Source organism: Capra hircus, chromosome 23 (assembly GCF_001704415.2).
Source record: "Capra hircus breed San Clemente chromosome 23, ASM170441v1, whole genome shotgun sequence".
NCBI lineage: Eukaryota > Metazoa > Chordata > Mammalia > Artiodactyla > Bovidae > Capra > Capra hircus.
The window spans coordinates 1,580,648-1,608,331 of record NC_030830.1 but is presented as its reverse complement, the minus strand read 5'-3'; the positions used below and the strand labels follow the sequence as shown (position 1 = coordinate 1,608,331).

General features: G+C 54.8%; 2 protein-coding genes and 1 long non-coding RNA gene across 7 annotated transcripts in view; 2 read left to right on the top strand and 1 right to left on the bottom strand.

Moving 5' to 3' along the window:
- LOC102180906 (serpin B9) overlaps positions 1-27,684 on the top strand; it is a 35,888-nt gene that overhangs the window by 4,377 nt on the left and 3,827 nt on the right. Inside the window, exons 1-4 of one of the 4 annotated variants that reach the window (XM_018038981.1) lie at positions 23,675-23,757; positions 25,284-25,514; positions 26,191-26,328; positions 26,651-26,768. In XM_018038981.1, coding sequence (XP_017894470.1) covers positions 25,347-25,514; positions 26,191-26,328; positions 26,651-26,768 — 424 coding nt within the window. In that variant the 5' untranslated portion in view covers positions 23,675-23,757; positions 25,284-25,346. Of the gene's footprint in view, positions 1-23,674; positions 23,758-23,824; positions 23,907-25,283; positions 25,515-26,190; positions 26,329-26,650; positions 26,769-27,684 lie in introns of those variants that run through there. The other 3 variants (XM_018038978.1, XM_018038980.1, XM_018038979.1) reach the window with 3 other exon arrangements.
- LOC108633473 (serpin B6-like) lies at positions 1,176-14,112 on the top strand. 2 transcript variants are annotated; one of them, XM_018038976.1, is made up of 7 exons: positions 1,176-1,310; positions 5,264-5,438; positions 7,180-7,329; positions 9,287-9,404; positions 10,975-11,117; positions 12,508-12,663; positions 12,833-14,112. In XM_018038976.1, exons 2-7 carry the CDS (start codon positions 5,274-5,276, stop codon positions 13,235-13,237), a joined length of 1,137 nt encoding a protein of 378 aa, XP_017894465.1. In that variant the 5' UTR covers positions 1,176-1,310; positions 5,264-5,273; the 3' UTR covers positions 13,238-14,112. The 2 variants fall into 2 exon arrangements, with proteins under 2 accessions (XP_017894465.1, XP_017894466.1); XM_018038977.1 differs by lacking the exon at positions 1,176-1,310 and adding an exon at positions 1,360-1,423.
- LOC108633475 lies at positions 9,303-23,679 on the bottom strand. The gene is made up of 4 exons (XR_001917102.1): positions 23,587-23,679; positions 23,305-23,392; positions 20,430-20,517; positions 9,303-9,389 (listed from the first exon to the last, which is right to left on the bottom strand). It is a non-coding gene; the product is annotated as an uncharacterized LOC108633475 (long non-coding RNA).

The following is a 27,684-nucleotide window of genomic DNA, read 5'->3' as shown; positions in this document are numbered from 1 at the left end:
AGCCCCCTACCTGGGGACAAGTGGGGAAAGAACATGTCCTTTTCTTTCTGAGGATCAGGGGCTCTGTCAGGGTTCGCACCAGGGATGAACTGGGCGGGGTCACAAAGACAAACTTTGTGGGCATCATCTGCACATTTGAAGCAAATTCTCTAAACAGGAGACACCAACTCTTTCGCTGCAAGTTTTACTTTCGTTTCAGGTTCGAAGGATTCATCAGCAAAAGAACCACTTGTCATACACAATAAACAATTCCAATATTTAATAGAGGGTCATCTGGTTTGATTTCAATGTGCGGTCATTAAAAGAAGAGAAATAGAAACAATAGGGAGAATTAACAGTGCATCCATCACCAAACTGGGCTGACAGCCTACACTCAGACTCGAACAGTCCTGTGTGTGCCTGGTAAGTCCGAGTCTTTGCAATGGTGCCAGGCTCCTCTGTCCATGGGATTCTCCAGGCAAGGATACTCCAGTGGGCTGCCTTTTCCTTCTCCAGCCGGTCTTCCCCACCCAGGGATCCAACCTGGGTCTTCTATGCTGCGGGCCGATTCTTTACTCTCTGAGCCACCAGGGACGCTCCCAGCTCTCCCAGGTTTCCAAACTGAACCTGTCATGTTTCAGATGAGGTCGCTAATTTCCCCACTGCGGTCACCGGCGCCCTGTCCGCCCTCCAAGGCTGCGCTGGGCGGGCAGGCCAGGGTCCCACCGTGCTTGGTTCACAGGGGCCTCTGTGCACCGGGAGGAGCGCGCCTGGCTTCGCGCAGAGACTCAAGCCCACGTGCCCGAGCGGCGCCCCTGCGGACCAAGTATCAGCCCGTGCGCCCCGCGAAGACCCCGGTCTCGCCCGCTGAAGGCCTCCTAGGGCCGGGCCTGCGCTCCTCCTGCGGCCCCGGGTAGCGGTCCCCGCAATGGGGCCGGACCGGACTCGCGACTCGTCTGGCGCCCGGCTCGCCCCTGCTGTTCGGCCCCGCCCAGCCGTGCGTCACGGCCTTCCGGTCCAGTTCGGTCCCTTCCGGCCAGGCCCGCCCTTCCTGCTCGGCTCGGCGCCTCCCGCTGGATCCGGCCCTCGGGTCCTGACCGCCCCGCCCTCCCTCTCGGCCCCGCCCCCCGCTCTGCCCCGCCCCTCCCGCTAGGCCCCGCCCTCCGGTCCGGCCCTCCTCGGCCCTCCTCGCCCCTCCCGCTCGAGTTCGCCCTGACGCTCGGCCCTCGCCCTCCGCTCCGGCCCGGCCCGGCCCTCCCGGCGCGGTGTTTGGGCTCGGCGACTCTGTCGCGCCCCGCCCGCTCCGGCTGCGCTCGAGGACCTGTGGGGAGGTAGGGGCCGCGGAACGGGCCTGCGCGCGAGGCGGGCGGCGGGCGGCGGCGGGGGCGCGTGCCGGGCTAGGTTTCCTTTGGAGTCCGGCGGCCGCGGCGGACGTGGCGACCCGGTGAGTGTGGCGGCGCCGCCGGCCGGGACCGGGGACCGGAGGACCCGCAAGGGGCGGCACCCAGCCTTCCCGGGCCCCGCGCGCCCAGGTGGAGGCCGGAGGGCGGATAGGAGCCGGCCTGAGTGCCCAGTGGCCCCGGGGCCCAGCGGTCTCCCGCCCACCGCGCGGCCTGCGCTCAGGGTCCTTCAGGCCTGCGAGGATGATCGTGAGGACCGTTTCAGAGCTTGTTACGGCTGGTTTTGTTTTCGCTAGACACGCTGCAGGCGCAGTATTCCGAGAATGGGCATCTTCAGGGCCAAGAGGGCCTGGGAGAAACTTTAGTCGCACCTGGGTGCTCGATAAGTTGGCACCTTGTTATGCCCAGTGTCTGAGTCCCCAAAACTGAGAGAATAAGACGTCCACAGCAATGCAAAAGCATAAAGGGGTTTATTGCTAGCTCGAGTTAGGGCCCAAGTCTCATCCAGCACAGTGGAATCTTGACGAGGGCCCCGAGCTCTAAATCACAGCTGCTTATATACAGGCCGTCTTTTGTCTCAGCAATAGTGTAGTTGGCGTGGGGTGGTTGACTCAACCTTGGCGTCATCGGGGGGGACCTTGGTGTCATTGGGGACCTTGTGGGGCTTCCCAGAATTGTGACTCATGCTCACAAGAACCTGAAGCTTAGGCCTGGTGTGGCCTGTCGAGCCTGTAATGGCTCAGGTCAGGTCTCAACAACCTGAGTTACTTTCTTCCCTTTTCTCTCCGCCCACCCCCCATAAAGTTCTAGTTTGAGGGGAAAAAAAAGTATGGGAAATGAACGTTCACATGCTGCCAGGAATACTGAGCTGCTGGGGGAGGCCGGGTTCTGCTGGGACTGGCCCTACTGTGTGCCTCCCCGCTGGTGTGCTTTAAGGCTGAGACAGACAGGGCGTGTGAAAAGTATCCCTTGGATTGAGGTCCCCATAAACAGGAAGGGCTGTGGTTATCAGTGTTCTGGGGGTGGCGTGTCCAGGACCCCACAATTGGTGACTAACTGCACCCTCAGCGTTATACCACCCCAGAGAAAGGCCATGGTTTCAGTCATACTGGCCATGTAAACTGAGTATTTGGAACCACATGAGGCCAGTTCCAGTCCTAAGTGTTGTATTGCAGCGCGGCTTCTGGCCTGATCACTCCAGCCAGTACAGCAGAGAGAAACGAGCGTAAATGGAGCCCCTGTTCTTTTCTGCTGCACTAAGAGCGTGCTACACACACAGAGGGCTTGCTGTCAGACCCCGGGAAGCCCACGCACCTCGCCCACCACGCTCTCTGGACACGAGAAGGAAAAGCGTGTGCAGTTCTATTCTCCATTTATTGAACACCGACTGTGGGCCAGGCGTCAGTTGACGTAAGCCCCTCAGTAAACCTATAGAGTAGAAGGAACCATCCGGATTACACATTCGATCACACACACACACACACACACACAGACCAGGCGGGGACAGCGCAGGAGCCAAGTCTCCAGTAAACCAGACTCTATGGGGATTAAGGCTCTCTCGATCCACCCCAGGGCTTCCCTAGTGGCCTTAGTGGTGAAGAACCCGCCCGCTAGTGCAGGAGACATAAAAGACATGGGTTTGAACCCTGGGTCAGGAAGGACCCCTGGAGGAGGTCGTGGCAACCCATTGCAGTATTCTTTCCTGGAGAGTCCCATGGACAGAGGAGCCTGGCAGGCTGTAGCCCACGGGGTCATGAAAGAATCGGACAGGACTTAGTGGCTAAACAGCAATTCTTAATTACACTGGAAACACTGGGGCACCACTTTAAAGCATCATTTGCCCAGTGTGAAAAGAAATTGCGGTCTTACTTTGTCACTATTGGAAATGAATGGTTCTCGAACTGTTCAAGTTTCTATTTGAAAAAGGAGGGTTTAGTTTGCTGTCCTCCCCTCTCTCTCTCTGTCTCGTATTTGGGGAGGGGGCGCTGCCACAGGGATGAGGGGTGGACTGCAGAGCCATGACCTGCTGCTCAGCTCTCACTCTGCTTCTTGGAGCCCAGCAGAACTAAGCCTCTTTTTAAATCAGCTCTTTGGGGAGCTGCTTTTGCTCCATTCTTTCCCATGTTGGACTACTTCCTTGATTCTGGCTGCTCTGCAGGTCAGCCGCCACAGTTTGCTAATTAGACTCATTTTGTGTTGTTTCTGATAGCCTTGTTCCTGAGTTGAGTCTGCAGGGCCTAAACTATCAGAGCAATTCCCACCAGCGCTGGGGACCAGGACCCTCCCGAGTCCCTGCCCGGGGGGCTCGGTGCCGCCTCTGGGGTTCTGTGTCAGTGCCCCGGGCAGTGCGCGAAGCGGCGCTTCCTGTTTGATTTCGGGCCCTGCATCAGCGTGGGCTGTTCACCTGTCTCACAGTTCATGTACTTTCTGCCATCAGAGTGTCCTGATGGGCCTCTGGGCCTCACCTCTTCATTCCCTCCTTTTCAGTTTAGTGATTTTACAGGGAGTGGGTATGCTCTCGCCTTTAATGACCATCAGCAACTGTTGTCAGTGCAGAAAAACAACTATTACCAGCCTCGCTGTGGCCTTTGAAGACCAGTGACCTTCTGGTTTTCTCTGTATTAGTGTTAAGCTATTGGATACTAAGGCCTGTCCTGGGGGCTCAGTGGAAAGAATCCTTCTGCAAGGCAGGAGCCTCGGGTTCATCCCGGGGTCGGAAAGATCCCCTGGAGGAGGAAATGGCAACCCACTCCAGTTTCTTGCCTGGAAAATCCATGGACAGAGGGGCCAGGTAGGCTGTAGTCCGCGAAGTCACAAAAGAGTCAGACGTGACTCAGCTACTGAGCAAGAAACTGGATACTAAAGATGGAAGAGAATGTGTAGGGATAGTGTTTCTTCTCCTCTACGTTCTTCCTGGCTGGTCGAATAATTAAACGGACCTCAGACAAATCGATAGCAGAAAACCAAGCCCACTGAATTTTGTGCGAACCTCGAAGAAACAAGGCTCAAGAAGTGACCAGGCAGGCAGCTTTGTGTGTGTGAAGATTTGACGAGACAAGGGGGTTTGCCTGGGGCAGCAAGGTCGTGAAGTAACAGGGTTTGCTGGTCTCTTGAACAGCCTTTTCAGCCTTTCGTTCCCCTCTTTGGCCGTAAAGATGTCTCTCTGCCTCCTGGTACAGGAGGGTATTTCCACGGGGAGATGTATTTTCAGCTCCAGGGGGAACAGAAGAAGGGCAGCGTATGCTTTCTGCACCAGCTGTTTCTCAAGTCGCTTTACTTCAGAGCAATCAGTGTGCTGCAGTGGAGTGTTCTGGGGTGAGCTGCCCTGCACCCATCAGGAGCGCAGATGACCTGGTGCGTCCCCGTCCTCATGCAGGGAGCAGAAATCAGGGAGCTGACGCAGGGCCCAGAGCGGGGCTGCCAGCCTGCACGCCCTGCGGCTTCGGGCCCTGTCCTTGGGCTCACCTGCTTGTTTCTCCCAGGTCGGTATCTAGGACTGATGCTGCTTTCTGTTGAAGAACTGGGGATCTCTCAGCTGTCATCCCTTCACACCTGGCAGAGAGGCCCTGAACCCTCACATACCTCCACCCAGCCCCACAGTGTCCTATTCTGCACCAAACACCCTCCGTGTCGGGGCTGCCGACCTCCGAGGCCGGGCCCTGGAGGTGGACGTGGGTGCGTCCCAAGGCCCTTGTCCCCAGCGGAGTCAGCAGGGCCTGGGCCTGGGGCAGCAGGGGAAACCCCGAGGAAACTGAGTTTTGTGCGTGTACCTGTTTTCTCTTCGAAGCAAAGCATCAATGCTAAAAACAGTTAAGAGCAGAGTGAGACACAGTCGACCTGTGGCCTGAATTTGCGTGACACTAATTTTAAATCCATCCTTTCAGCCTCGCCACCATGGATGCGCTGTCAGAAGCAAACGGCACCTTTGCCTTGACCCTTCTGAAAAAGCTGGGTGCAGACAACTCGAAAAATGTGTTTATCTCACCCCTAAGCATCTCCTCTGCCCTGGCCATGGTCCTCATGGGGGCCAGGGGCAACACCGCAGCCCAGATGTGCCAGGTACGTTCGGGAAGCCGGTTCTGAGCGGCAGAAGACGCTGTTTCTTTGACGGGTGAGCCGAGGTCCACGATCCGAATCTTAAGGCCTTGCTCGACAGCCAGGCCTACTCCCCGGTCTGCCCCTCCCTGGGCACCCCCTCCAGTGTCTCTCTGGCATGTGGCCTGGGGCTCCTGACAGCGCAGCACCCGATTCCAGCAGGACAGGCTTGAACGAGCAAGCGTTTATCGAGCCTCTGCTCAGACCTGCTGCTCAAGGCCCTGCTGGCCGAGGCCCGTCCTGCCGAGACGCCCAGAGCCAGCCCCAGGCGGGCTGCACAGGGTGTGGACGTCAGCTCCTGGGCCACAGTGGCGGCGGGGTGCTGACCTCTGGCCCCTGGGGGTCACAGCCTTCCCGCATGTGGGGTGCTCTTACCCTTCCCAAGGTCCTGGGGTCCAGAGGGCCTCCAGGTGTAACAGAGTCCTGATCGCGCCCTTGAGCCTGGGCTCTGAGTTTGACCTCTGCCCTAAGGCCATCACTTTCAGGGTCCTGTGCCAGCTGGAGAGGCTGGGAGTGAGAAACACTTGCCCCCTCCACCCAGCAAGTGTCAGGACGCAAATACGCGGGTGCTCCTGCTCAGTCATCTCTGACTGTCTGCTTCCCCGTGGACGGCAGCCCTCCAGGCTCCTCTGTCCATGGGCTTCTCCAGAAAGAACACTGGCGTGGGTTGCCATGTCCTCCTCCAGGGGATCTTCCCGACCCAGGGATGGAACCGCGAGTCTTGTCTCCTGCCCCGGCAGGTGGATCCTTTCCCAGTGCGCCACCTGGGAGACGCACGTATTCCCTTTAAGTCCTGCTGAAAAGGGAGCAGTCCCCTCTTGAGCTCGGCACTGTCTCCCCTCCCGCTCTCCCAGGCTCTGAAGGGGCCGCCCTCTCTCTGGGCACCTCCTGTGCAGATTCCGATTCCATTGGGAGGGCCGGCCTTCCCGCCCTGCACGGGCCTCTCTCCAGGGCTCCCGCCCAACCTCCTCTCCTCCAGCAGTGGTGCGCCCGGCCCTCCGGCCTCGGCCGGCTGCTGGGTGCAAAGCCCGTGCCCAGGCTTTAGCTATGTGTCACTGTGCAACCACACCTACAGCTGTCTGGACCTTCTCTCTGTGGCTCCCGGACAGACCGCCCACGACCGGGAATGACCGGGACCGTGCCTGGGGCTCTGCGGCCTGGCCGCACGGTGCCCACTGGGCTCCTCCTGGTCCAGGAGCGGCCCCAATCCGCTAGGCACTCTCCTCCATGTGTCCGCTCTGCCGCGTTGTCATGAGGCCGCAGCAGGATGGCTGGGCGTTTCTGCACCCTGGCAACAGGGGCAAGACAGCGAACGTGGAGTTGCCAGGCCTTTACAAAGGCCTCGGCCCAGAAGAGCCACTTCTTGTCCCAGTGGTCAGAGTCCGTTCCGAGGCCAGTCCAGACCCAAAGACGTGGCCTGTTTGTGCAGAAACGGGAGGCCTGCCCGCGGTCCTGTCTGCAGGCAGACTGCGAGCACAGGGCCCTGGACTCGCCCAGGGGCATTTCTGCTCCCGCCGTCGCTGCCTGAGCCCGAGCCGGAGGCGGGCTGGGGGGCTTCCCAGAGCCACTGCGCCGTTATTTGCGTGAGTCTTGTTTCAAGCTGCCGTGAGGATCAGTGCGGTGCTTAGGCTGACTTTAGTGTTGTGTCCATTTCCTGTAGTCAGGGCGTACTGCAGTGGTGGGTTTTCTCTGTTTTTGATTTCAGACGCTTTCTCTAAGCAAGAGCAGTGGCGGAGGTGAAGATGTCCACCCGGGTTTCCAGAAGCTTCTCAGTGAAGTTAATAGGACCGGCACACAGTACTTGCTCAGAACCGCCAACAGGCTTTTTGGACAGAAGCCTTACGATTTCCTCTTGGTAAGTCATACTCCCGATTGCCTGAAGCAGATAGAGACCAAGGTCCTGTGTAGTCGGGAGGCGGGCCTTGTGGTGCAGAGAGGCCTTGTGGGCTGAGACCCACACGGTGGGCGGGATGTGGGACCCCAGTCACGACCTCACGCTTCCTGGAACCGTTCGGTCGTTGCCTGTAAGAGGAGCCTTGTAACAGCCTTGTTCACGTTTTCCTGAAGCTTCGATGAGATGATTGTCAGAGAACTAACACAGATCATACCACAGTTGCAGATTAGTTGGCCCAAACAGGGGAGTGATCGAATAGAATATTTCTGATGTTGTTTTTCACATGTTGGAATTTTTTGGTGCATTGTGAGACGTTCAATTATTTTATACCTGTAAATATTTTGATTATCTTTTCCTATGCAGAATTTTTTTTTAAGTTTTTGTCTTTTTTTCTCTGGTTTTATTTAATTACAGTGCTTTCATGGTTTTAAAATTTTTTTCATACGTACCTCAAGTCATCTCTCAGTGTGTTCTTATGATATAAAAAGGCAGATAAGGCCAGAGACCTCCCACTCTCGTCCCCGCCCTGCCCCCACGCCCAGTATAAGGGCTTGTGCCCTGTACATAGAGAAAGTCTTTGCATCTCAGTACATGTGTGCCCGCTGTTGTTCAGTCACTGAGTCGTGTCCGACTCTTTCTGAGCCCGTGGGCTGCAGCAGGCCAGGCTCTTCTGTCCTCTCTACGTCCCAGAGTTTGCCCAGAGTCATGTCCATTGTGTTGGTGGTGCATCCAACCCCTCATCCTCTGTTGGCCCCTTCTCCTTTGCCTTCAATCTTTCCCAGCATCAAAGTCTTTTCTGATGGATCTGCTCTTCCTATCTGGTGGGCACAGGGATGGAGCTTCAGGCTCAGCAGCAGTGTGTGTCCCCCTCACCCTTTCTCAAGGTGGTGGGCGGCGTGCTCAGGGGTGGCTGTACTGAGACACAGCTGCCAGCCCCTGGGTGGGTGTGGGGTGGGGCCCAGCCCGGGCCAAGTCGGCAGGGACCGTGTCTGTGTGGTTCTGTCCTGTGTGTGCTACTCAGATGGACTTTAGAAGGAAGGGACAGAGGAGGCTCTCAGATCTCAGTGAATTCTGCCTCATTCCCGCCCTGACGGCTGTAGCCCTTCCTCTCGTCCTCAGGAAGGGTAGCGGGTGGACACGTCCACCCTCTGCTCAGCGCTACAGGCCTGAGCCTTTAACATTCTGATTGTTCATGAGACTGAGCAGCTTTGCATGTGGATCAAACATTTGTATCTTTTCTGAAAATTGCCTATTTATGTGTCCTTTGTGTAGTTTTAAATATGGGTTTTATGTCTTTTTTTTTTTTAAACTGAGTTCTTTGTATGTTTAGGATAATGATCTTATTCTGTTATATAACTTTTTTCATTATTTTTCACACTTGTTTCATACTCTAAATTAACTGTTTTAAAACAGGTGGTACAAAGTGAATATAGTCAGCATGAGGTCAAATATTTGTAGGTTTGTACGGGCTGGTACGAATTTCTTTTACAGCCTGATTTACTTGTTTTTATCCGTCTTAGCTCCATGCTTTATTGCTCCATGCTTTATTACCTACAAGTTTATTCTCACCTTTTTTTTTTAGTTCTACCAGTTTATTGCTACCAAGCCATCTCCCTCCACCTTCATGCATGCATGCTCAGCCTCATGACCCTGTGAACTGCAGCCTTCCAGGCTCCTCCAACATTGGCAGGCGGATTCTTTCCACTGTGCCACCTGGGAAGCCTGAGCTTTACTCAGTTGTTTATTCAGTGTAGCTGAAAACTGAGACACGGATTGAAGGTTAATTTCGCACATTCGTTTGCACATTACACAAGTAACCATCAAATGATCTGTGTTGAGGTTATGCGTGGTGAAGAAGTCAGCCGTTGGCGTTGTCTGTTTCTGTAGCCATGTCATTCTGTCATTCCGTCTCTCCTAGTCTTTCAAAGATGCCTGCCACGTGTTCTACCAAGCAGAGATGGAAGAGCTGGACTTTGTCAGCGCTACGGAGGAGTCCAGGAAGCACATAAACACCTGGGTAGCTGAAAAGACAGAAGGTGAGGACGTGTCACTACTTCTGTTTGCACAGTATTTGAATCGGTCTTATTTTCCATCAGTTCCTTCTCAAGACCATCGAATGTAAACAGAAGTGGCTTTTTCTCTAAAGAACTGGAAACTTTCAAATCTGCTTCTGAAATTTAATCAGCAACCAATTTCTCCAGCTTTCCCCCTCCTCATCAATATTCGGTGCACCTCTTCCAGAGCAATCACACCTTGACTTTTGGCTGTTGTGGTTAATGTTCCTATAGTTTGCCTTTTCACAAAGGGCGAAAGGCAGACTCTGGATGCGGCGCCACCTCCCTGCCTGTCCAGCAGAGCGCGTGCTCTGCGGGTCGCTGAGCGTCACTGCAGGACACGCGGGCAGGCCCTGGGCCACCTGCGCTTATCCGTTTCCGTGCTGTCCACACTGGCTCCGACCTCTCCCCTTCAGGAGGGTCCCCTCACGCTGTAGACCGAACATTCCTTTTTCTGTCCCTGTGAATAATTCTGCCCTTATTATTTGTTCATTTTATGTGTTTTTTTTTTGTTTTTTGTTTTTTTATTTTTTCTTTATTTTTTTTTTAAATTTTTTATTTTTTTTAAATTTTAAAATCTTTAATTCTTACATGCGTTCCCAAACATGAACCCCCCTCCCACCTCCCTCCCCACAACATCTCTCTGGGTCATCCCCATGCACCAGCCCCAAGCAAGCTGCACCCTATGTCAGACATGGACTGGCGATTCAATTCTTACATGACAGTATACATGTTAGAATTCCCATTCTCCCAAATCATCCCACCCTCTCCCTCTCCCTCTGAGTCCAAAAGTCTGGTATACACATCTGTGTCTTTTTTCCTGTCTTGCATACAGGGTCGTCATTGCCATCTTCCTAAATTCCATATATATGTGTTAGTATACTGTATTGGTGTTTTTCTTTCTGGCTTACTTCACTCTGTATAATTGGCTCCAGTTTCACCCATCTCATCAGAACTGATTCAAATGAATTCTTTTTAACGGCTGAGTAATACTCCATTGTGTATATGTACCACAGCTTTCTTATCCATTCATCTGCTGATGGACATCTAGGTTGTTTCCATGTCCTGGCTATTGTAAACAGTGCTGCGATGAACATTGGGGTACATTTTATGTGTTTTATGCAACTCATGGTATCTTTCTGAGCAGAGACTTGAAGGTTTTTGTCCCTGATTTTGCTTTCAGGCCAGGCTCCCTGCATGGGTCTCCCTGGTGGCTCAGATGGCAAAGAATCACCTGCCAGAGCAGGATAGGCGGGTTGGATCCCTGGGTCAGAAAGATCCCCTGGAGGAGGAAATGGCAACCTGCTACAGTATTCTTGCCTGGGGAACCCCATGGATGCAGGAGCCTGATGGGCTACAGTCCATGGGGTCACAAAGAGTGAGACCCAACTTATCGAGTAAACAGACAACTCTCTGCACGTGGTTGTCTGGGGGACAGTGAACCCTCTGGTCTGGGCACTGACTCCTCGAGGGGACGGGCCAGTAACTACCCTGCCCAGCACCTCACCAGGAAACCCTGTTAGCTAACTGGTCCTTAAACTCTTCTGTGCAGGTAAAATTAGAGATTTGCTGTCTGCAAATTCAGTTAACCCCGCGACACGTCTGGTTCTCGTGAATGCCATCTACTTCAAAGGAAACTGGGAAAAACAGTTTCCCAAAGAAAACACCAGGGAAAGGCCATTCAGAGTCAGCAAGGTGAGCAAGAATGTTTCATAAAGTGAAGGAGGTTTTGGAAACAGTCCCTGGGGTCCTCTTAGTTTATGGATCGTGCCAGGAGGCTGACCTTCAGGAACTTGAGCCTCTTGTGGCCTTGGCGGCCCAGATGTGGATCCGGGCAAACCCTGGCTTCCTCTCCCCCTGCTCCTCCTCTGAGGTATCATCAGGGGTGGTCCGTGCGGTGGGTGTTCCGTCTTGTATCGCACATCCCTGGGGGCAGCTCGCAGGTCTCTGGGCCTACTAGATCGCCCAAGATCCAGTTCAAACTCCAGACTGTAGCTGTGATGCTCATGGGCCTGGATCCTACCGGCTGACCCCTCCCATCAGGAGCTACCTACACAGACGCCTTTCTCTGCAGGGCATAGAGGAGCCTCCCTAGCGGTCTCCACGGCCCGGGTTCCTGGTTCCTGTGTCCCTCCTCTGACTCTCACAGAGCCCGTGGCCCCTCACAGTGGCTCTGATCCCACAGAGCCCCTCGGGCCCGTGTGCAGGACCCGGGAGGTTACTTGGAAGTTTTCCTGAGGACGGTGGCTGGGCTGAGAGTGGTGGGGGTAGGAAGCACAAGTGAGATTGCCTTGTGGTTTTCTGATCCTTGTATCTATTTACTCGGCTGTGCGGGGCTCCTTGCCGCTCAGCCTTTCCTGCCGCTGCCGTGGCGGAGGCCCTCTGGGCTCGGGGCTCGGGCTTCTCCTGCTGGTGCTTCTCCTGGTGCAGAGCTCGGGCTCCGGGTCCGTGACCGTAGGAGCTGTGGCTCCCGGGCTCTCAGCCCAGGCTCAGTAGCTGTGGCCTGTGGGCTTAGAAGCCCCTGGGCTGTGGGGTCTTCCCAGACCAGGGCTGGAGCCTGTGTCTCCTGCATTGGAAGGCGGGTTATTTGCCCCTGAGCCCCCAGGCCAGCGCTGTTGTCTTAAAACCAGAGCCCACATGGTTGTTCATGGTCAGCTGTGGGCGGGAAGGCCAGGCGCCCAGGACACGGCAGGGTTTGACAGCGGGATGAGTGGTGTCGCCATGAGCAGAGGTGGGAACATACAGATGGAGCAGGTGGAGGGGACACGAGCCGCCAGTGTGCGAGCCGAGCTGGAGGCTCCTTTGCGTCCAGATGTGGATGTCAGGCAGGCAGGAGCCGGGGGCGAGGTCCTGCCGAGCATGTCCGAATGGAGCCCTCCTGGGTCAGCAGGAGAACAGCAGCCTGAGGCCTGAGCACTGGGAACCAGGGGTGGGAGCTGGAGCCGAGCGGACGAGCTGACGAGGCGGGGCTGAGGCGGGTCTGGAGACAAGACAGAGTGTGTGGGCGCAGGGGGCCGGCTCTGATGACTCGTCCCGCGTGTCCATGGGTCTTATTTCAGTTAACGTTTATCCATTTCCTTTATAGAACGTGGAGAAACCTGTGCAAATGATGTTCAAGAAGTCCACCTTTAAAATGACCTACATTGAAGAAATAAGCACCCAGATTCTGGTGCTTCCCTACGTCGGCCAAGAGCTGAACATGGTCATCCTGCTGCCCAGTGAAAGCACGGACGTGTACACGGTAACCAGGCAGCCGTGGCCCCAGAGCCCGAGGTCTCGTCTGGATCCCTGCTGGGCACTGGGCTCCGGAAACTCGTGTGGGGCCCACAGGGCGCGGTGTGTGGGTCACAGCAGACAGTCCCCGGGGCAGGGCTGCTGCAGACCCTGAGATCTTCTACCTTCTCCTCCAGGTGGAGAAGGCCCTGACCTACGAGAAATTCGTCGCGTGGACAAAGCCCGATGCGATGGACGAGGAGGAGGTGGAGGTGTTTCTTCCCCGGTTCACGCTGGAGGAGAGTTATGACATGGAGTGTGTCCTCCGAGATCTGGGCATGACGGACGCCTTCGAGGAGGCCCGAGCCGACTTCAGTGGGATGTCATCCCAGCGAGACCTGTACCTGTCCAAGGTCGTGCACAAGTCCTTCGTGGAGGTCACCGAGGAGGGCACGGAGGCCGCAGGCTCCACAATGGCCGGCTTCATGCTGAAATGCCTGAGGATCCTGCCCCGGTTCTGTGCCAACCGCCCCTTCCTCTTCTTCATCCAGCACAGCAAGACTGGGGCCATCCTGTTCTGCGGCCGCTTCTGCTCACCGTGACGAGGTGGTGGGGATCCCCGGTGCCCCTCACCGTTCTCCCCGATCTCTGCGAAGAGCTGAGACCATGTGACCTTGGTGAGGGTCCACAAAAAAAGGGCTGATCCAGACCGCCTGTGAGAGCTGACTCATTGGAAAAGACCCTGATGCTGGGAAAGACTGAAGGCAGGAGGGGGAGGGGACGGCAGAGGATGAGATGCTTGTATGCCATCACCAACTCAATGGACATGAGTTTGAGTAACTCCGGGAGTTGGTGATGGACTGGGAGGCCTGGCGTGCTATAGGCGATGGAATCGCAAAGAGTCGGACATGAATGAGTGACTACACTGCACGAAGCTTTCTGCAGCCGCCCGTGTTCCCTGCTGAGATGTGGGGCCCACAACCAACCGATGCTGAGGTTCGGGTAGAGAGCGGTGCGGGGTCCACTGGCCTCCCTGTGGCGTCATCAGGAGCTGGGCTCCCTCTAACCTGGTGGTGTGACCCACATTCTCAGCCTGTCTCTAGTCCACTGTCTCTGCTGTACCCAAGTCAGCACCTGAGCCATGAGGAGAGACAGGCTGCAGAGACGCTGCCCTTGGGAGCAGGCAGCAGGTCCAGTGGCGTCAGCGCCCACCTCCCCCTAGCCTGTGCCCACTGTCGCCTGAAGTGAGCTGTCTGTCCAGCCAGGGTCAGAGGCGTTTGTCCTTCGTCCCCATCAGGCCATCAGCAGGGACCTGTGAGGATGGACGCCGTGGTCCCGGGTGTTACAGACCCTGTCACGGAGCTCGGCCTCTGCCCGGCTCTCTCTTAGCTGGACCTACTGCGCTACATGTCATGGGCAGTTTCCTCAAAACTGGATTTTTCAATTTGATCTTATTAAAATTTTTCAATAGAATTGCCTTATAATCTCCCGTGCGTTTGTCATCAATAAACTCGGAATTCCTGTCCTCGTCATAGTCCTTCCCTGGTGGCTCAGGCCGGGAAGAGTCGCCTGCAGTGCAGGAGACCGGGCTTGATCCCTGGGTTGGGAAGGTCCCCGGGAGATACTGGCTCCCCACTCCAGGATTCCGGCCTGGAGAATCCCACAAACTCGGGGGCGCAGAGAGTCAGACGTGACCGATCCACGCTCGCCGTCACTTACCATCCTCCCGGTTGGTCTTGTCTGTGACTAGCTCTGGCTTCAAGGAGGGGTGGCTGGTGGGCCTCCCTGGGCCCCCGAGAAGGACCCCCGGCTCAGTGCTCTGCTTTCACTGTCTTCAGAGTCTTTACAGCTTTTGAGCAGAGGGTCCTGCATTCTCATTTTGCACCAGCCCTGCAGATTACGGAGCCAGTCCTGCCGTGGACTACAGAATTTTTTATGGAGAAAAATAGTCTTTTTTCAGATGCTGAGTACCAGGCAAGTGCAAACCAAATCCTGAGAAATGAAAGACCTCAATCCAGTCTTTTCACATTAAAATATATAGACATTTTGGTTGGGATATTTCTATAGTTGGCTTTTCAACTCCACAGAGCATGTGTTTCTATGAGAGAAAGAAGTAGCCCAGTTCAGTTCATTTCAGTCGCTCAGTCGTGTCTGACTCTCTGCAAGCCCATGGACTGCAGTATGCCAGGCCTCCCTGTCCATCACCAACTCCCAGAGCTTAAACTCATGTCCATCGAGTCAGTGATGCCATCTAAGCATCTCATCTTCCGTCCTTTCCCCTCCTGCCTTCAATCTTTCCCAGAATCAGGGTCTTTTCCAGTGAGTCAGATCTTCCCATCAGGTGGCCAAAGTATTGGAGTTTCACCTTCAGTATCAGTCCTTCCAATGAACATTCAGGACTGATTTCCTTTAGGATGGACTGGTTGGATCTCCTTGCAGTCCAAGGGACTCTCAAGAGTCTTCTCCACCACCACAGTTCAAAAGCATCACTATTTGGTGCTCAGCTTTCTTTATGGTCCAGCTCTCCCATCCATACATGACCACCAGAAAAACGAGGTAGCCCAGTGTGACAGTTAATTTTGTGTGTCGCCTTGACTGGCTCAGAGGACCAGTTAATTGGTCTAACACCCATCGAGGTGTTGCCGTGAAGGTAGTTTTTACAGGAGATGAAGATTACATGAGTCGACTCTGAGTAAGGCAGACTGGCCGCCAGCTCGTGAGGGGCCTGGTGTAGTCAGCTGACAATGACTGAGGTCCCTAAGGAGGAGGCGCTTTCCTCCAGAGGCCTGTGGACTCAGCTGCACAGAGCTCTTCCGTTCCCCCACCTCCTGCAGCAGGCACAGGCTCCCCTCCCTTCCTCTCTCTCTCTTCAAACCTCAGAAACCGCCAGAAAGTGGTGGCTGTCTGCTTTAGCGCCTGCACTGCCCAGCCCTGTAGTTCCACTCCTCACTCTCAGCCTCCCGGAAGGAGGGCCTGACGGTCCTGGCAGCCCGCTCTGCCTGTACTTGCAACATTCCTTGGCTATCTGAGGTCACAGGTGCAGGTGGCATGTTCCGCCCTCCTGGGAAGGAATAGTCACCTTCCTCTTCCGAGCCAGCGTCCTTGGGTCAATGTCCCTCTGGCCTTTGGCTCACCCTCAGTGCTCCTTGGGCTTCCCGGGTGAGGAATCCGCCTGCCAGTGATGAAGGGTGATCCCTGGGTCGGGAAGATCCCCTGGAGGAGGAAATGGCCACCCCTCCAGGATTCTTGCTGGGAAACCCCATGGACAGAGGAGCCTGGTGGGCTACAGGCCCCGGGGCCGCAGAGTTGGACACAAATTAGCGACTGAGCAAAGCAAGTGAAATAAATCCTCGAGCAGCAGAGCTGTTGGTGGACACGGTCACGACCCCATCCTTGTCTTACGCACCCAGCCCTGCTTTTGTCCAGTGGTGTCCCCAGAGGCACAGACGGCCTTTCCCCAGCTTGATGGAGCAGTCTCAAAACTGCAGAATCACGTATGGATGTGAGAGTTGGACTATAAAAGAGACAGCGTCAGAGAATTGATGCTTCTGAACTGTGGGGTTGGAGAAGACTCAATAGTCCCTTCGGCTGCAAAGAGATCAAACCAGACAATCCTAAAGGAAATCAGTCCTGAATATTGGAAGGACTGATGTTGAAGCTGAAGCTCCAATACTTTAGCAACCTGATGCAAAAACCTGACTCATTGGACAAGACCCTGATGCTGGGAAAGACTGAGGGCTGGAGGAGAAGGGGGTGACAGAGGATGAGATGGTTGCATGGCATCACCGACTCGATGAGTTTGAACAGGCTCCGGGAGTTCATGATGAACAGGGAGGCCTGGTGTGCTGCACTCCATGGGGTCACAAAGACTTGGACGTGACTGAGCAGCTGAACTGAACTAAACAAGGGATTTCTTTTGTTAAGGAAACCTAGGAACAAAAAATGCAGGTAAAACTTCTGGGAAACCAATTCAGGACATGGGGACTTAAATGTGGCTCTTCCTCGCCGAGAACTGCATGTTTTTCTGCAGAACTCTGTTCTGGATGGTGGTGCAGACAGCAACCTGAAGGTGGGCCAGCAGCAGTCAGGGGCTCTCTGCTGTTCTCGGCTCAGACTCAACCGATTCCTCAGCCACATCTCCCCTGCTTAGAGCTGGGTCACGCCTGCCCTGCCCCCGGCGTGCGGCTCTGAGGCTCTGAGAGCTGAGTGTGCGTGGTTCCGGCTCAGAGAAGCGTTGGCGGCTGGTGCCCAGGGATCGGGGCTCTCGCCCACCAGGGCCTGTTGCCCAGAGTCACTGGTTATGAGCCCTGGTAACCAGGACTGGCTGAGTAAACAGGTGAGTATACAGGTGTCTTGGTTTCCGATAACCGATCACCACAAACTCAGGGTGAATGTGTCCTGGAACCTCGCCGTAGGCAGGGCATTAACATACGCTCCATATCATGTATGTAATTCACATGTAATATGATCAACAACAGCAGTTAGCGCCAGGGTGTGTGCACGTTCGCCTGACATGCATCCGGGGATCCCAACTGGGCTTCCCCGGGGTCCTGGTTCTGCTCGTGGAGCAGGTAATCTCTGGCCGGGGTGGGGGTCGGGGTGGTGGGGGATACAGGAATCACCTAAACTCTCATCGTGACAAAGTCTCCGCTGGGTCTGGAAAATTCTGTGAAACTGCTGGTGAAGCATTCTCACTTTCGTTTCTATATAAGCCCTTCCCTGTATTCCCCAGGCCAGGTTAGATTCAGCCCGAAGAGACTTTTCCTGTCTTCCTCCGGTTATCGTGGTTTGTGCCCTCCTGGGCTGAATGAGTCTGTGACATCATTATCAGCTGGTGGGCACTGTGCCCCTTGAAGACAGGTGGCACGCCCGGAGGCGTTTCTGTTGTCCTAATGGAGGGAGGCGCAGCTGGCCTCTAGTGGAGGGGCACAGGAGCCACGTCAGGAATGGTCATCGGACCCCACTTGTCAGCGGTGCTGCCTGTGAGAAATGCTGGCCGGACACGAAATCGGGCCCCTTTCACGTCGGAACCCACCACGTCTCCAGCACAGCGATGTGTCTGGAGGTTTCTCCTTGGGGGCCTAGTGGGTGACGTGCAAAGTCCGTGGTGGTATTTCCCGTCAACAGTGGTGGAGACAGATGTGTACCAAGCTTCCCATCACTTCTCACCGAAGTTAAAAAAGGTGACACGCAGTGTCTTCTGCCCACCAACTCTGTGGAGCTAATAGGTGTAACTGCTGTCAGGAAGTCAGGCTCAGACATTCATGAAAAGGAAATACGAGCAACTCTGGCACAAGTCTTAAACGCGAGCTGAGAGATACACGTGTGAAACTCTGATTTTGAATTTGAATATTGCTTGTGAAGTATGTCTGCCTCCCTTCTTGTTTCTGCGGCCCCCCTCCTTGGCGTCACTCCCATACGCCCACTCCTTGTATCTCAGCCTGTGCGTCCCGCCGACTCCCTGTTCCCGCTGTCCTGTAGGGGGACCACCCTGGGTCCTCCCTTCCCAGCTCTCCGTTCCTGGGCAGGTCACCGCCACCCTCGCAGCCCCACCCAGGACCTCTTACCCCTTTCTGAGGCACACTGTGATTGCTTCATTCTGAGTCTCAGGGAATTTTACCCCTATCATTTGACTTCTTCTTGAGTGACTCTTTAGGTCCAACCTGGTCCTCTCCTCTGCGTCATAAATCCACATTAGGACTGAACAGGGTTTGTAGAGAGAAACCTCTTTGTGAAACTGAAGCTTTCAATCTGTGTAGTTTTCATAAAATTCCTTGGTCTGGAAAAAAGCCTCCGTACAGCCAAACTTGAAGTCCGGCTTTTCTGCCATGTGACACGCAGGGTGGCTGTGGGGTGAGATTAGTGAGCGGGAGGAGGGGTCCCGGCCCGCTGACTGGGCTGCAGAGCAAGGGCGCCTCTGTGACTCACACAACCTCATCTCAGCTCCTGGGGCCATTTCAGGGGCTTGACCTCACTGGAGATGATGCTGGGTCAGCCTCGTGATCCAGGAATCGCCTGGTTAATCAACGTTCATTTTTAACCATCAGCCTGCTCTGTCTTTCCGTGTTGCCGAACACTGGGACACCTTCCTGGCTCGGGGCTCCTCCTCCCGGCCACCTCCTGTTTCTTTACAGAAGCTAAAACACTTGAGGCCCGGGCTGCAGGGAGCAGGGGAGCCGACTGCCCAGCACTTCACGTGCAGAACCAGGAACCACCGGGCGCCCTTCTCTGGGTTCCATGTGCTGGGTGCAGGCCCTTTCCGATCTGGCTTGGATTTCAAGGCCCCTTCCTGCCACTGTCTTCTCCTCAGTCCCCTCCGGGACACATCCCCCCGCCTCCCACCACCACCTCCCAGGATCACCCAGGTCATTTTCAGAGGACCTGTTCTCTGACATCACCAGTAAGATCTGGATCTAAAATGCTGTTTCCCTCTGCGTCTGTCTGAGGAGCTTTAACATTTGTTACAAAGGAGGCAAGAATATACCAAGCAGAAAAGAGAATCTCTTTAACAAGTGGTGCTGGGAAACCGGGCTAACCACTTGTAAAAGAAAGAAACAAGAACTCTCCCTCACCACACACTCAAATACGCTCGAAATGGATGAAAGATCTGAATGTAAGACCAGAAACTGTGAAGCTCTTAGAGGAAAACATAGGCAAACTCTCTGACATAAATCACAGCGGGATCCTCTAGACCCACCTCCCAGAGTAATGGAAATAAAAGCAAAAATAAACAAACGGGACCTAATTAAACTTACAAGCTTTTGCACAACGAAGGAAACTATAAGCAAGGTGAAAAGACAGAATGGGAGAAAATAATGGCAAGCGAAGCAACTGACAAAGAGTTAATCTCAAAAATATACAAGCAGCTCCTGCAGCTCAATACCAGAAAAATAAACAACCCAATCAAAAAACATGGGCCAAAGAGCTAAACAGACGTTTCTCCAAAGAAGACATAGAGATGGCTGCTTGAGCTTCTAGAGAAGATGGGGAAACATGCACACCATGGCTGCTCCATGTCAATGCATGGCAAAACCCACCACAATATGGTAAAGTAATTAGCCTCCAATTTTAATAAATACGTAAATTTAAAAAATATCTGTGTGTAATCACATCCCCCAGGAAGCCTCACCATCTCATTAGATATGTGTCCAGACACTGCGGTTGATGGTAGAGACACAAAACTAAGTCAAGGAGAATGAGGCTGTCCTACGGCCAGTCAGCTATTAGGGAACATGGAAGCTCCTCCATAAAGTATGTGTGGAGTAAAGCGTCTGCTGGGGACTTTCTTGGGGAATTTGTGTGTGGCTGCCACCATCTAGATGTTTTCTCAAAACACCTAGGAAATACCTCTGAGCACTTCTGGTATTCTCATCACATGTGAAACACATCAGAACACATGTTCTCAGCCAGGTGCCCAGCATCCAGCCCAGTGCCAAGCTCATGGGAGAGGCCGAAACGTCCCTGCTATTTGAGTTGACAATCTTCATTATGGAGGGATGTAGCACTCCTGGGGGAAACCAGTTTAGAGGGAGAAAGGCCTTAAAAGTTAAGGAAGAAACAAGTTTAGAGGGATAAAGTTCTTCAAATTTAAGGAAAAAACAAGTGTAGAGGGATAAAGGCCTTCAAAGTTCCAGAAACCTTTGCAGAACAGGGCCATGCTCAGCATTGCTCTTTGTAGGCTGCTGAGAAATGGCATCTGAGTGCCCGCAGGCAGAGCTGCAGGCACGGTCTTTTGCTAACAATACCCGCACAGGGCTCACTGGGCTGAGAGTTAGGAGGCCAAAAGGGACTAACCTTGGTGGTGGTGGGAGATGGTGCTCTGCCGGGTGACCCAGACCTGCTGGAGTGCGCCTGCCAGAAACCAACACTTTCTTCTCTAGAGCTGAAAGACAGATCATGAAATAGACTTTGAAAAACACAGAAACCTCATCCCGTCTGGTCAGTGTTGGAACACTTCTGAAAATGCTTCCTTCTAGCAGCCTGGTTTTCCTTTTTTTTGGCAGGATCCTTCAGATTCAACCAGATAAGGAAATATTTTTCAGGTACAATGCTACTTTCTTAAAAATAATCACATATGGAAAATTAAGATGGATAAGATAGCTTTTCAAAATCTCTTGATTTTTAAATGATTGTTAAAAGGATTTGACGTCCCCTATATATTGTTTTGGGAGTTCTCTGGTAGCTCAGATGGTAAACAATCTGCCTGTAATGCTGGAGACCCAGTTTCGATCCCTGGGTCGGGAAGATCCCCTGGAGAAGGGAACGATCACCCACTCCAGTATTCCTGCCTGGAGGATCCCATGGACAGAGGAGCCTGGCGGGATTAAGTCCATGTAGCTACTGTTGGGAGAAGAGGGAGGAAAAAATGAAAAGCTTTTTTCTCATTTCGAGCTCAGTTTTTTCATCCTTGGTTAAAGCCATCTCCTACCATGGGGATACAAGCCGGACGGAGGGAGGTCCCTCAGGCCTTGGCACACAGGGGCGGCCCGCGTCCACGGTAGAGGAGAGAGCCCTCTTGTCAGGAGCGTGAAGGCCCAGAGCTGAGGACGAGCGGGCAGAGGCCCTGGCTCCGTGCACAGCGGGGGTGAGCGTCCTGCTGGCTCCCAGTGAAGCGCCCTCAGCGAGGCCTGCAACGCCTGGGCCCTGAAGCAGCGTCTCCGAGAGCAGGCAGAGGGCAGCACGCCTCGTGGTGGCCTGTGGGCCTCCTGCGTCTCCTCCTGGGGACAGAGGCGTTCCCGGGCGTCTGCCCTGACGGCTGCGAACATCACGGGAGCCTGGGGCCGGCACTGCGTCCAGGCAGCCGCTCCTGGATCAGGGCTCACCTGGACTCCCCATGGAAAGAGAGGCCGGCAGCAGGATGAGGCCCCCTGCCTCCTGTCCTTCCTTTGGACACATCGAACAAGGCCTGGCTCCAGATGGCTGGACGCTAACTCCTGGGCAGGCGGACAGCTGGAGCGGGGGCCCAGAGATGCCCAAAGCTGCGAGCCTCTCTGGGAAGAAGCACCCCATTCAGGGGACTGGGGGACCCCGACACCCTTCTCTTCCACTTCAGCGTGCTGAGCTGAGACGTCTGGCTCTGCTCTCACACAACACCTTCTGGCTCGGAGGGTTGTGCACGACACAAACAAGTAAGCACAGTAAATCCAGCCACTGGCTAGGAGACAATTGAAATGAAAAACCATATTAAACGAGTTTAGGGCAAATTGCTCTTTTAAAATCTCTGCTTGCCCTGGGGGTTTCTGTCTCACCCTTGTGTTCGTACGGCAGGAACACCCGAGACTCTGGGATGGGTCCTGCAGTGTTTCTGCAGAGAAAACAGTCTGTGGATCGTCTTGAAGCAGAGCCCACCACGCACGTGCTCTGAGCTGGGGTGAGAGCTGGGGCGAGGGGTGCTAAGACAGGTGTGCAGGACAGACGAGGTCTCTGGATTTAGGATCTGACCGGTTTTCCAGGTGGAAAAGCCACTCACATGTGAGAGGTTCTGAGCTGGGACAAATCCGGAACCTGAAGTCACGTTCAGGAGGTGAGGGAGCAGGTGCCGACTGCCCAGCACTTCCTGTGTGGAACCCGGAACCACCGGGCCCCCTTCTCTGGGTTCCGTGTGCTGGGTGCAGGCCCTTCCCAATCTGGCCTGGCTCCGATTTCAAGGCTCCTTCCTGCCACTGTCTTCTCCTCAATCCCCTCCAGAACACAGTCCCCGCCCCCCACCGCCACCTCCCGGGACCTCCCAGGTCATTCTCAGAGGACCTGTTCTCTGACATCCCCAAGAAGACCTGGATCTAAAATGCTATTTCCCTCTGCTTCTGGCTGAAGAGCTTTAACATTTGTGCATAATCGCACCCCCATGTAGCCTCACCTTCCCTTTAGAAATCTGTCCAGACACTGCAGTCGATGGTATGGACACAAAATCAAGTCAAGGAGAATTAGGCTGTCCTAAGGCCGGTCACCTAGTGGAGAAGAAAATGGCAACCCACTCCAGTATTCTTGCCTGGAGAATCCCAGGGACAGCGGAGCCTGGTAAGCTGCCGTCTATGAAGTCGCAGAGTCGGACACGACTGAAGCGACTTAGCAGCAGCAGCAAGGCTGGTCACCTAGCGGGAACCATACAGAACATGGAAGCTCCTCCATAAAGTCCATCCAGAGTGAAGTGTCTGCCGGGGACTTTCTTGGGGATTTTGTGTGTGGCTGCCACCATCTAGATGTTTTCTCATTACATCTAGGAGGTACCTCTGAGCACTTCTGGTGTTCTCATCACCTGCAGTGCACCTAACGTCAAGGTCATGTTCTCAGCCAGGTGCCCAGCGCCCAGCCCAGTGCCACGCTCGTGGGAGAGGCCGAGACGTCCCTGCTATTTGAGTTGACAATCTTCATTATGCAAGGATGGAGCACTCATGGGGGAAACAAGTTTAGAGGGAGAAGGTCCTCAAAGGAAGAAAAAAGTTTAAAGAAAGGTTTTTCAAAGTTAGGGAAGAAACAAGTTTAGAGGGAGAAAGGCCTTCAAAGTTCCAGAAAGCTCTGCAGAACAGGGCCATGCTCAGCATTGCTCTTTGTAGGCTGCTGAGAAATGGCATCTGAGTGCCCGCAGGCAGAGCTGCAGGCACAGTCTTTTGCTAACAATACCCGGACAGGGCTCACTGGGCTGAGAGTTAGGAGGCCAAGGGGGACTGACTGTGGTGGTGGTGGGAGATGGTGCTCTGCCGGGTGACCCAGACCTGCTGGGTGCGCTTGCCAGGACCAACTCGGTTTCTTCTCTAGAGCTGAAAGTCAGATCACGAATTAAAGACTTTGAAAAAACCTCCACATCCTGGAGGCCTGGGTCCGCCCACCCTGATCCCCACTCCCCCCCCCCGCCCGACCCCCACTACCCCCCACCCCCCGACCCTTACCCACCCTGTGACCCTTACGCCCAACTCCGACCCCCACACCCTACCCCCCTGACCCCCACCCCCACCTTCCGCATCCAGAGGCCAGAACGGAGCTCCCAAGGCAGTGGGCGGAACCTCAAATTGTGGGCGGGGTGGGGTTGGAGGCGGCCCTGCGGTTCAGGTTCTGTTCGCAGGGCCTCCTGGACCAGAGGCCACTCCCTGCTGGGAGCTGTCAGCGTCTGGAGCTGAGGAGGCAGGTGAGCCCCTCCCGCGGGAGAGAGAGCTGAAGGGGAGCGCCGGCGGGGGACGGGCTCAAGGGCGCCTCTAGAAGGTGGGGACCCAGAACCCGCTGTGCTGCCATCTGGAGGCAGAAGGGTGACTGCCTGGTGGAAAGATGGGGAGCTGGGTAAGCAGAGCTTTCAGAGGTCCCAGCGCCTCGGCGGGGCTGAAGGGGCTCTCAGGTCTGGCAGGAGGATGAGCCATGTCGGCCAAGTGTGTTTGAGCCCGGGGCTGGGCCAGGCAAGAGCCCGAGTGGAGGGTCAGGGCGCCTCCGCCTGCCACAGTGGCGGGAGGTGGGGAGTGGGGACACTCCTGTTCTCAGGCTCCGAGCGGCAGCAGGGAGAATGCGGGCCAGAATAGACCTGGGGTCAGGGCCAGCCTGGCTGGAGAGCTTTAAGGGGACAGGAGGCAAGGCTTGGTGGTGGCTGTGGGCGGCTGGAGTGGTCTGGGAGGATACAGGGCCCCCTCAGGGCCTGAGGCCAGCCGTGGTGTGAGTGAGGGTCTCGTTACCAAGGAAAGACGGCCACAGGTGGGCTGGGGGCTGATGGCCGTGCCCTGTCTGGTCCATGTCCTGTTTCAGGAGGGCCAGGGCCACCGCGCCGGCCTGCCTGACGCCCTCTGACCTCCCCTGCCTCTCCCACGGCCTCAGTGCTCGCCCTGGCTGCACCCCGTCACCCTGACGGTCCTCTCCTGAACCCCTGTCTTTAGTCCTTTCCTCTCCTGTGTCCCTCGGGACCTGGTTTCCAATGTCAGGCTCGGTGTCCGCTGATGGCTGTTGAGGGAAGGAAGGAGGGAGCCTTCAAATCCTGTTTCTGTTAAAAATTGAACTGAAAAATTTAAAGAAAAGCACAGAGCTTGGGCCCCACGTCCCGTGTCCGAGGGTCCCTGAGGGCTGGGGAGCGGAGGGCAGGTGCCCTGAGCTGGGCCGGGGTTCAGGGGCACTTGCTGACCATCAGGACCCGAGGCCCGGCTGGCACGGAGCAGCCGCTGTAGGTGGAAATTCCTTGCCTCACAGCCCATTTCCTCCCGAATTCCAGCCCGTCTGGCTCCAGTTCAGCTTCTCAAACATTTCTCAGCTATCAGCTGGGAAATGGGGAGACCTGGTCTGCTTCATAACTGAACATCTCTCTGGGATTCCTCAGGAGTATGTGCAAGGATACATGGGGCCTTGTGGGGACCCGGCAGAGGGCCGACAAGGCTCTCACGTGGGGTCTCTCCCCTCCTCCTCTCTGGCCCTGTCCTCCCCCTTCTCAGATGGGAAAGGACTGGACTTCACTGCTCCCAGGAGCCCAGCAGTGTGTGTGTGTGTGGGGAGGGTGGGCGCCCCCGTTAGCCATTGCTGTTCATTCCCCGAGGCTCTCAGCCTCTTGACCTGCTGCCAGGACCACACGTAGTTAGTGACCTTAACCTTGGACTTTCTATTAGGATGGAAAGCACCCATACACGGATCTTGCTCCGTAGACTATTTTACGCTCCACCCTGAAAGGACAGTGTCCTGTTTCAGGTGGACGGCATTCAGAGTTACTGAGAGCCTCTCTCTCCGCTCTCAGACTCCAGACCTGGCCTCATGGATGCGCTCTGTGAAGCAAATGGCACCTTCGCCCTCCGCCTTTTTAAGGCCCTGTGTGAAGATCACCCTTCAGGAAACGTGATTTTTTCTCCTGTGAGCCTCTCCTCGGTCCTGGCCATGGTCCTCCTGGGAGCCAAAGGGGATACCGCTGCCCAGGTGGCCCAGGTAAGCTGGGAACACGGACTCTTTCCCGTGTCCTGTCCGCTCGCCCGGCTGCAGACTGTCTTCTCCGGGCCTCCCCGTGGGAGGGTAGAGTGGACGGGAGTGCAGACGCTGCTGCCTCGGGAGGGGCTGGGGATGCCCAGACGCAGAGGACGGAGCTGAGGTCTCCTTCACCAGTGTTTTCCTTGGGTAATCCTTCTCAAGTTAATAGCCTGGATGTGACTATCAAAATTTTGTCTTAATACTTTATGATAACGATTGCTTGAGATCTCAGCAGCTGAGCTCTGTCTCAGTTTGAGAGTACTGACTTTGTACTAAAACGTACAGCTGTTCATTGGTGAGAAGGGTAGGTTAATAGGTACTTCAAGTCAATGATATACCACCGTGCTTTCCAGCTGAGTCAGGGGATAAGCGGAAATGTGCAAAGAAGGTGCAAAGGCGTGGGCTTTTTACCTGTAGAGATGCTTAGGTGGGAGTTAGCCTAGATGAATAGCTACTCAGGAGCATCCACTCCCCCGCCCCCCGTCGTCTCGCCTCTCTCTAGTGTGTACTAAGTGCACACGTAAGAGTAGTGTCCTTTTAGGAATAGTTTGTGAAGTATTTGAGAAAAAATGTTGGTCACAAAACTTTCAGAAATTGAAGGGCAATATTGATCATTTTAAATTACTTATCTCGATAGGTGCTTTCCTTAAACACAGAGACGGACTTTCACCAGGATTTCCAGCAGCTACTTGCTGAGCTGAACAAGCCTGACACGCAGTACTTGCTCAGGATGGCCAACAGGGTCTTTGGGGAGAAGACGTGTGAATTTCTCTCTGTAAGTTCAATCAACAGAACAGTACAGGTTGTGCTCAAAATGTAGAGTGAGAGAGAGACCCCAGAGAGCTGGTACTTATGAACATGATTTTTAAAACTTGTAATTCTCTAACTGTACTTTGAATTAGTTGAAATTTGACTATTTCTAAATGCATCGATCCATTATGATTATTCATAGCTGAGTTCTTACCTGTTTATAAACGCTGATCTTTTCATATCTAGCAGACTAGGATGATCACCTTTAAGGGATTAATGGTTACTTTAATGTAATATATATACCGTTCAGAATTTTGGAAACTCACTGACCACTCTCCTCTCCAAAGACCTTTAAGGAGTCGTGTCTCCGCTTCTACTGTGCTGAGCTGGAGCAGCTCTCCTTTGCCGAAGCTGCAGAGCCGTCCAGGAAGCAGATCAACGCTTGGATCTCAAAGAAGACTGAAGGTCAGCGCTCCTCGGTGGCGCCCACGCTTCCGCTCCCCCTGCTCCTCCCGTCCCTGGTCTTTCTGATGATCAGCGCTGTGTTGCCTGGGCCCTGTGGACTATCTGAACATTAGTGGACTTGCAGAGGTTCTGATCAGATGCTGGGGTTTTCGGCAGCAGAGACTTCACTGTGTCCATTCTCCCCGGAGCAGAGTGACGGGCAGGAGCAGACGCTCCCAGGCCAGGCTTGCAGGTTAACACCTCACAGAGAAGCATCGTCTCCCTTGGGCGTGTGTTCGCACGTTGCTGCATGCCCCACCTCTGTGGGAAGGAGCCTGGGGCCGCCTCTGAACAGCCTCTGGGGCCCTCCATCACACCAGACCGACCCCCTCCTGCTCCTTCCTTGTCTCCTGCCTCCACTCCTGTCCCCAGATGTGATGAACCTAGTCCTGCGACAGGCCTGCCGCAGACCCTGTCTCAGGCTGATGGTCCTGCAGACTGAAATCACCGCACGGGGGCGGGTTGAGCCTCGGTCGCTTCTGTTCCGCAGGCTGTCCTGCTGCGGCCGTGGCCCCCTGATTGCCATGTGACGTTGGGCCCACGCAGGCCCCTCTGTACCAATTACACGTGGTTCCACTGAGAGCAATGCTGTTTCCGCTGGTATGTGAACCAGCAGAGAGCAGGAGGTTGTCTTTCCTTCAAGACTTAGCCATCCTTGCCCTGTTTCTCCCCTGCCCTCTGGAGGCGTGAATTAGCAGGGGTGCTCTTAGTTCATTGAAAAGGCTTGACTTGATCTCCAGGGGAGAAAGGAGTACGTTTCACATGCTCCCTGACCTTCTCTGAGAATGTCTGGAGGGTCAAATAGTGAAACCTTTGCTAGAGGCTTCCAGAAGTTTGTCCTTGTGCTGATGGTGTGCCCTCTGAGCCATTCATTGTG

Excerpts from the sequence above, each read along its gene's own strand:
- LOC108633473 (XM_018038976.1), top strand. The coding sequence starts at position 5,274 with ATGGATGCGCTGTCAGAAGCAAACGGCACCTTTGCCTTGACCCTTCTG. Across the intron at positions 9,405-10,974 it reads GGTAGCTGAAAAGACAGAAG|GTAAAATTAGAGATTTGCTG; the intron begins GTGAGGACGTGT and ends TCTTCTGTGCAG. Across the intron at positions 11,118-12,507 it reads GGCCATTCAGAGTCAGCAAG|AACGTGGAGAAACCTGTGCA; the intron begins GTGAGCAAGAAT and ends TTTCCTTTATAG.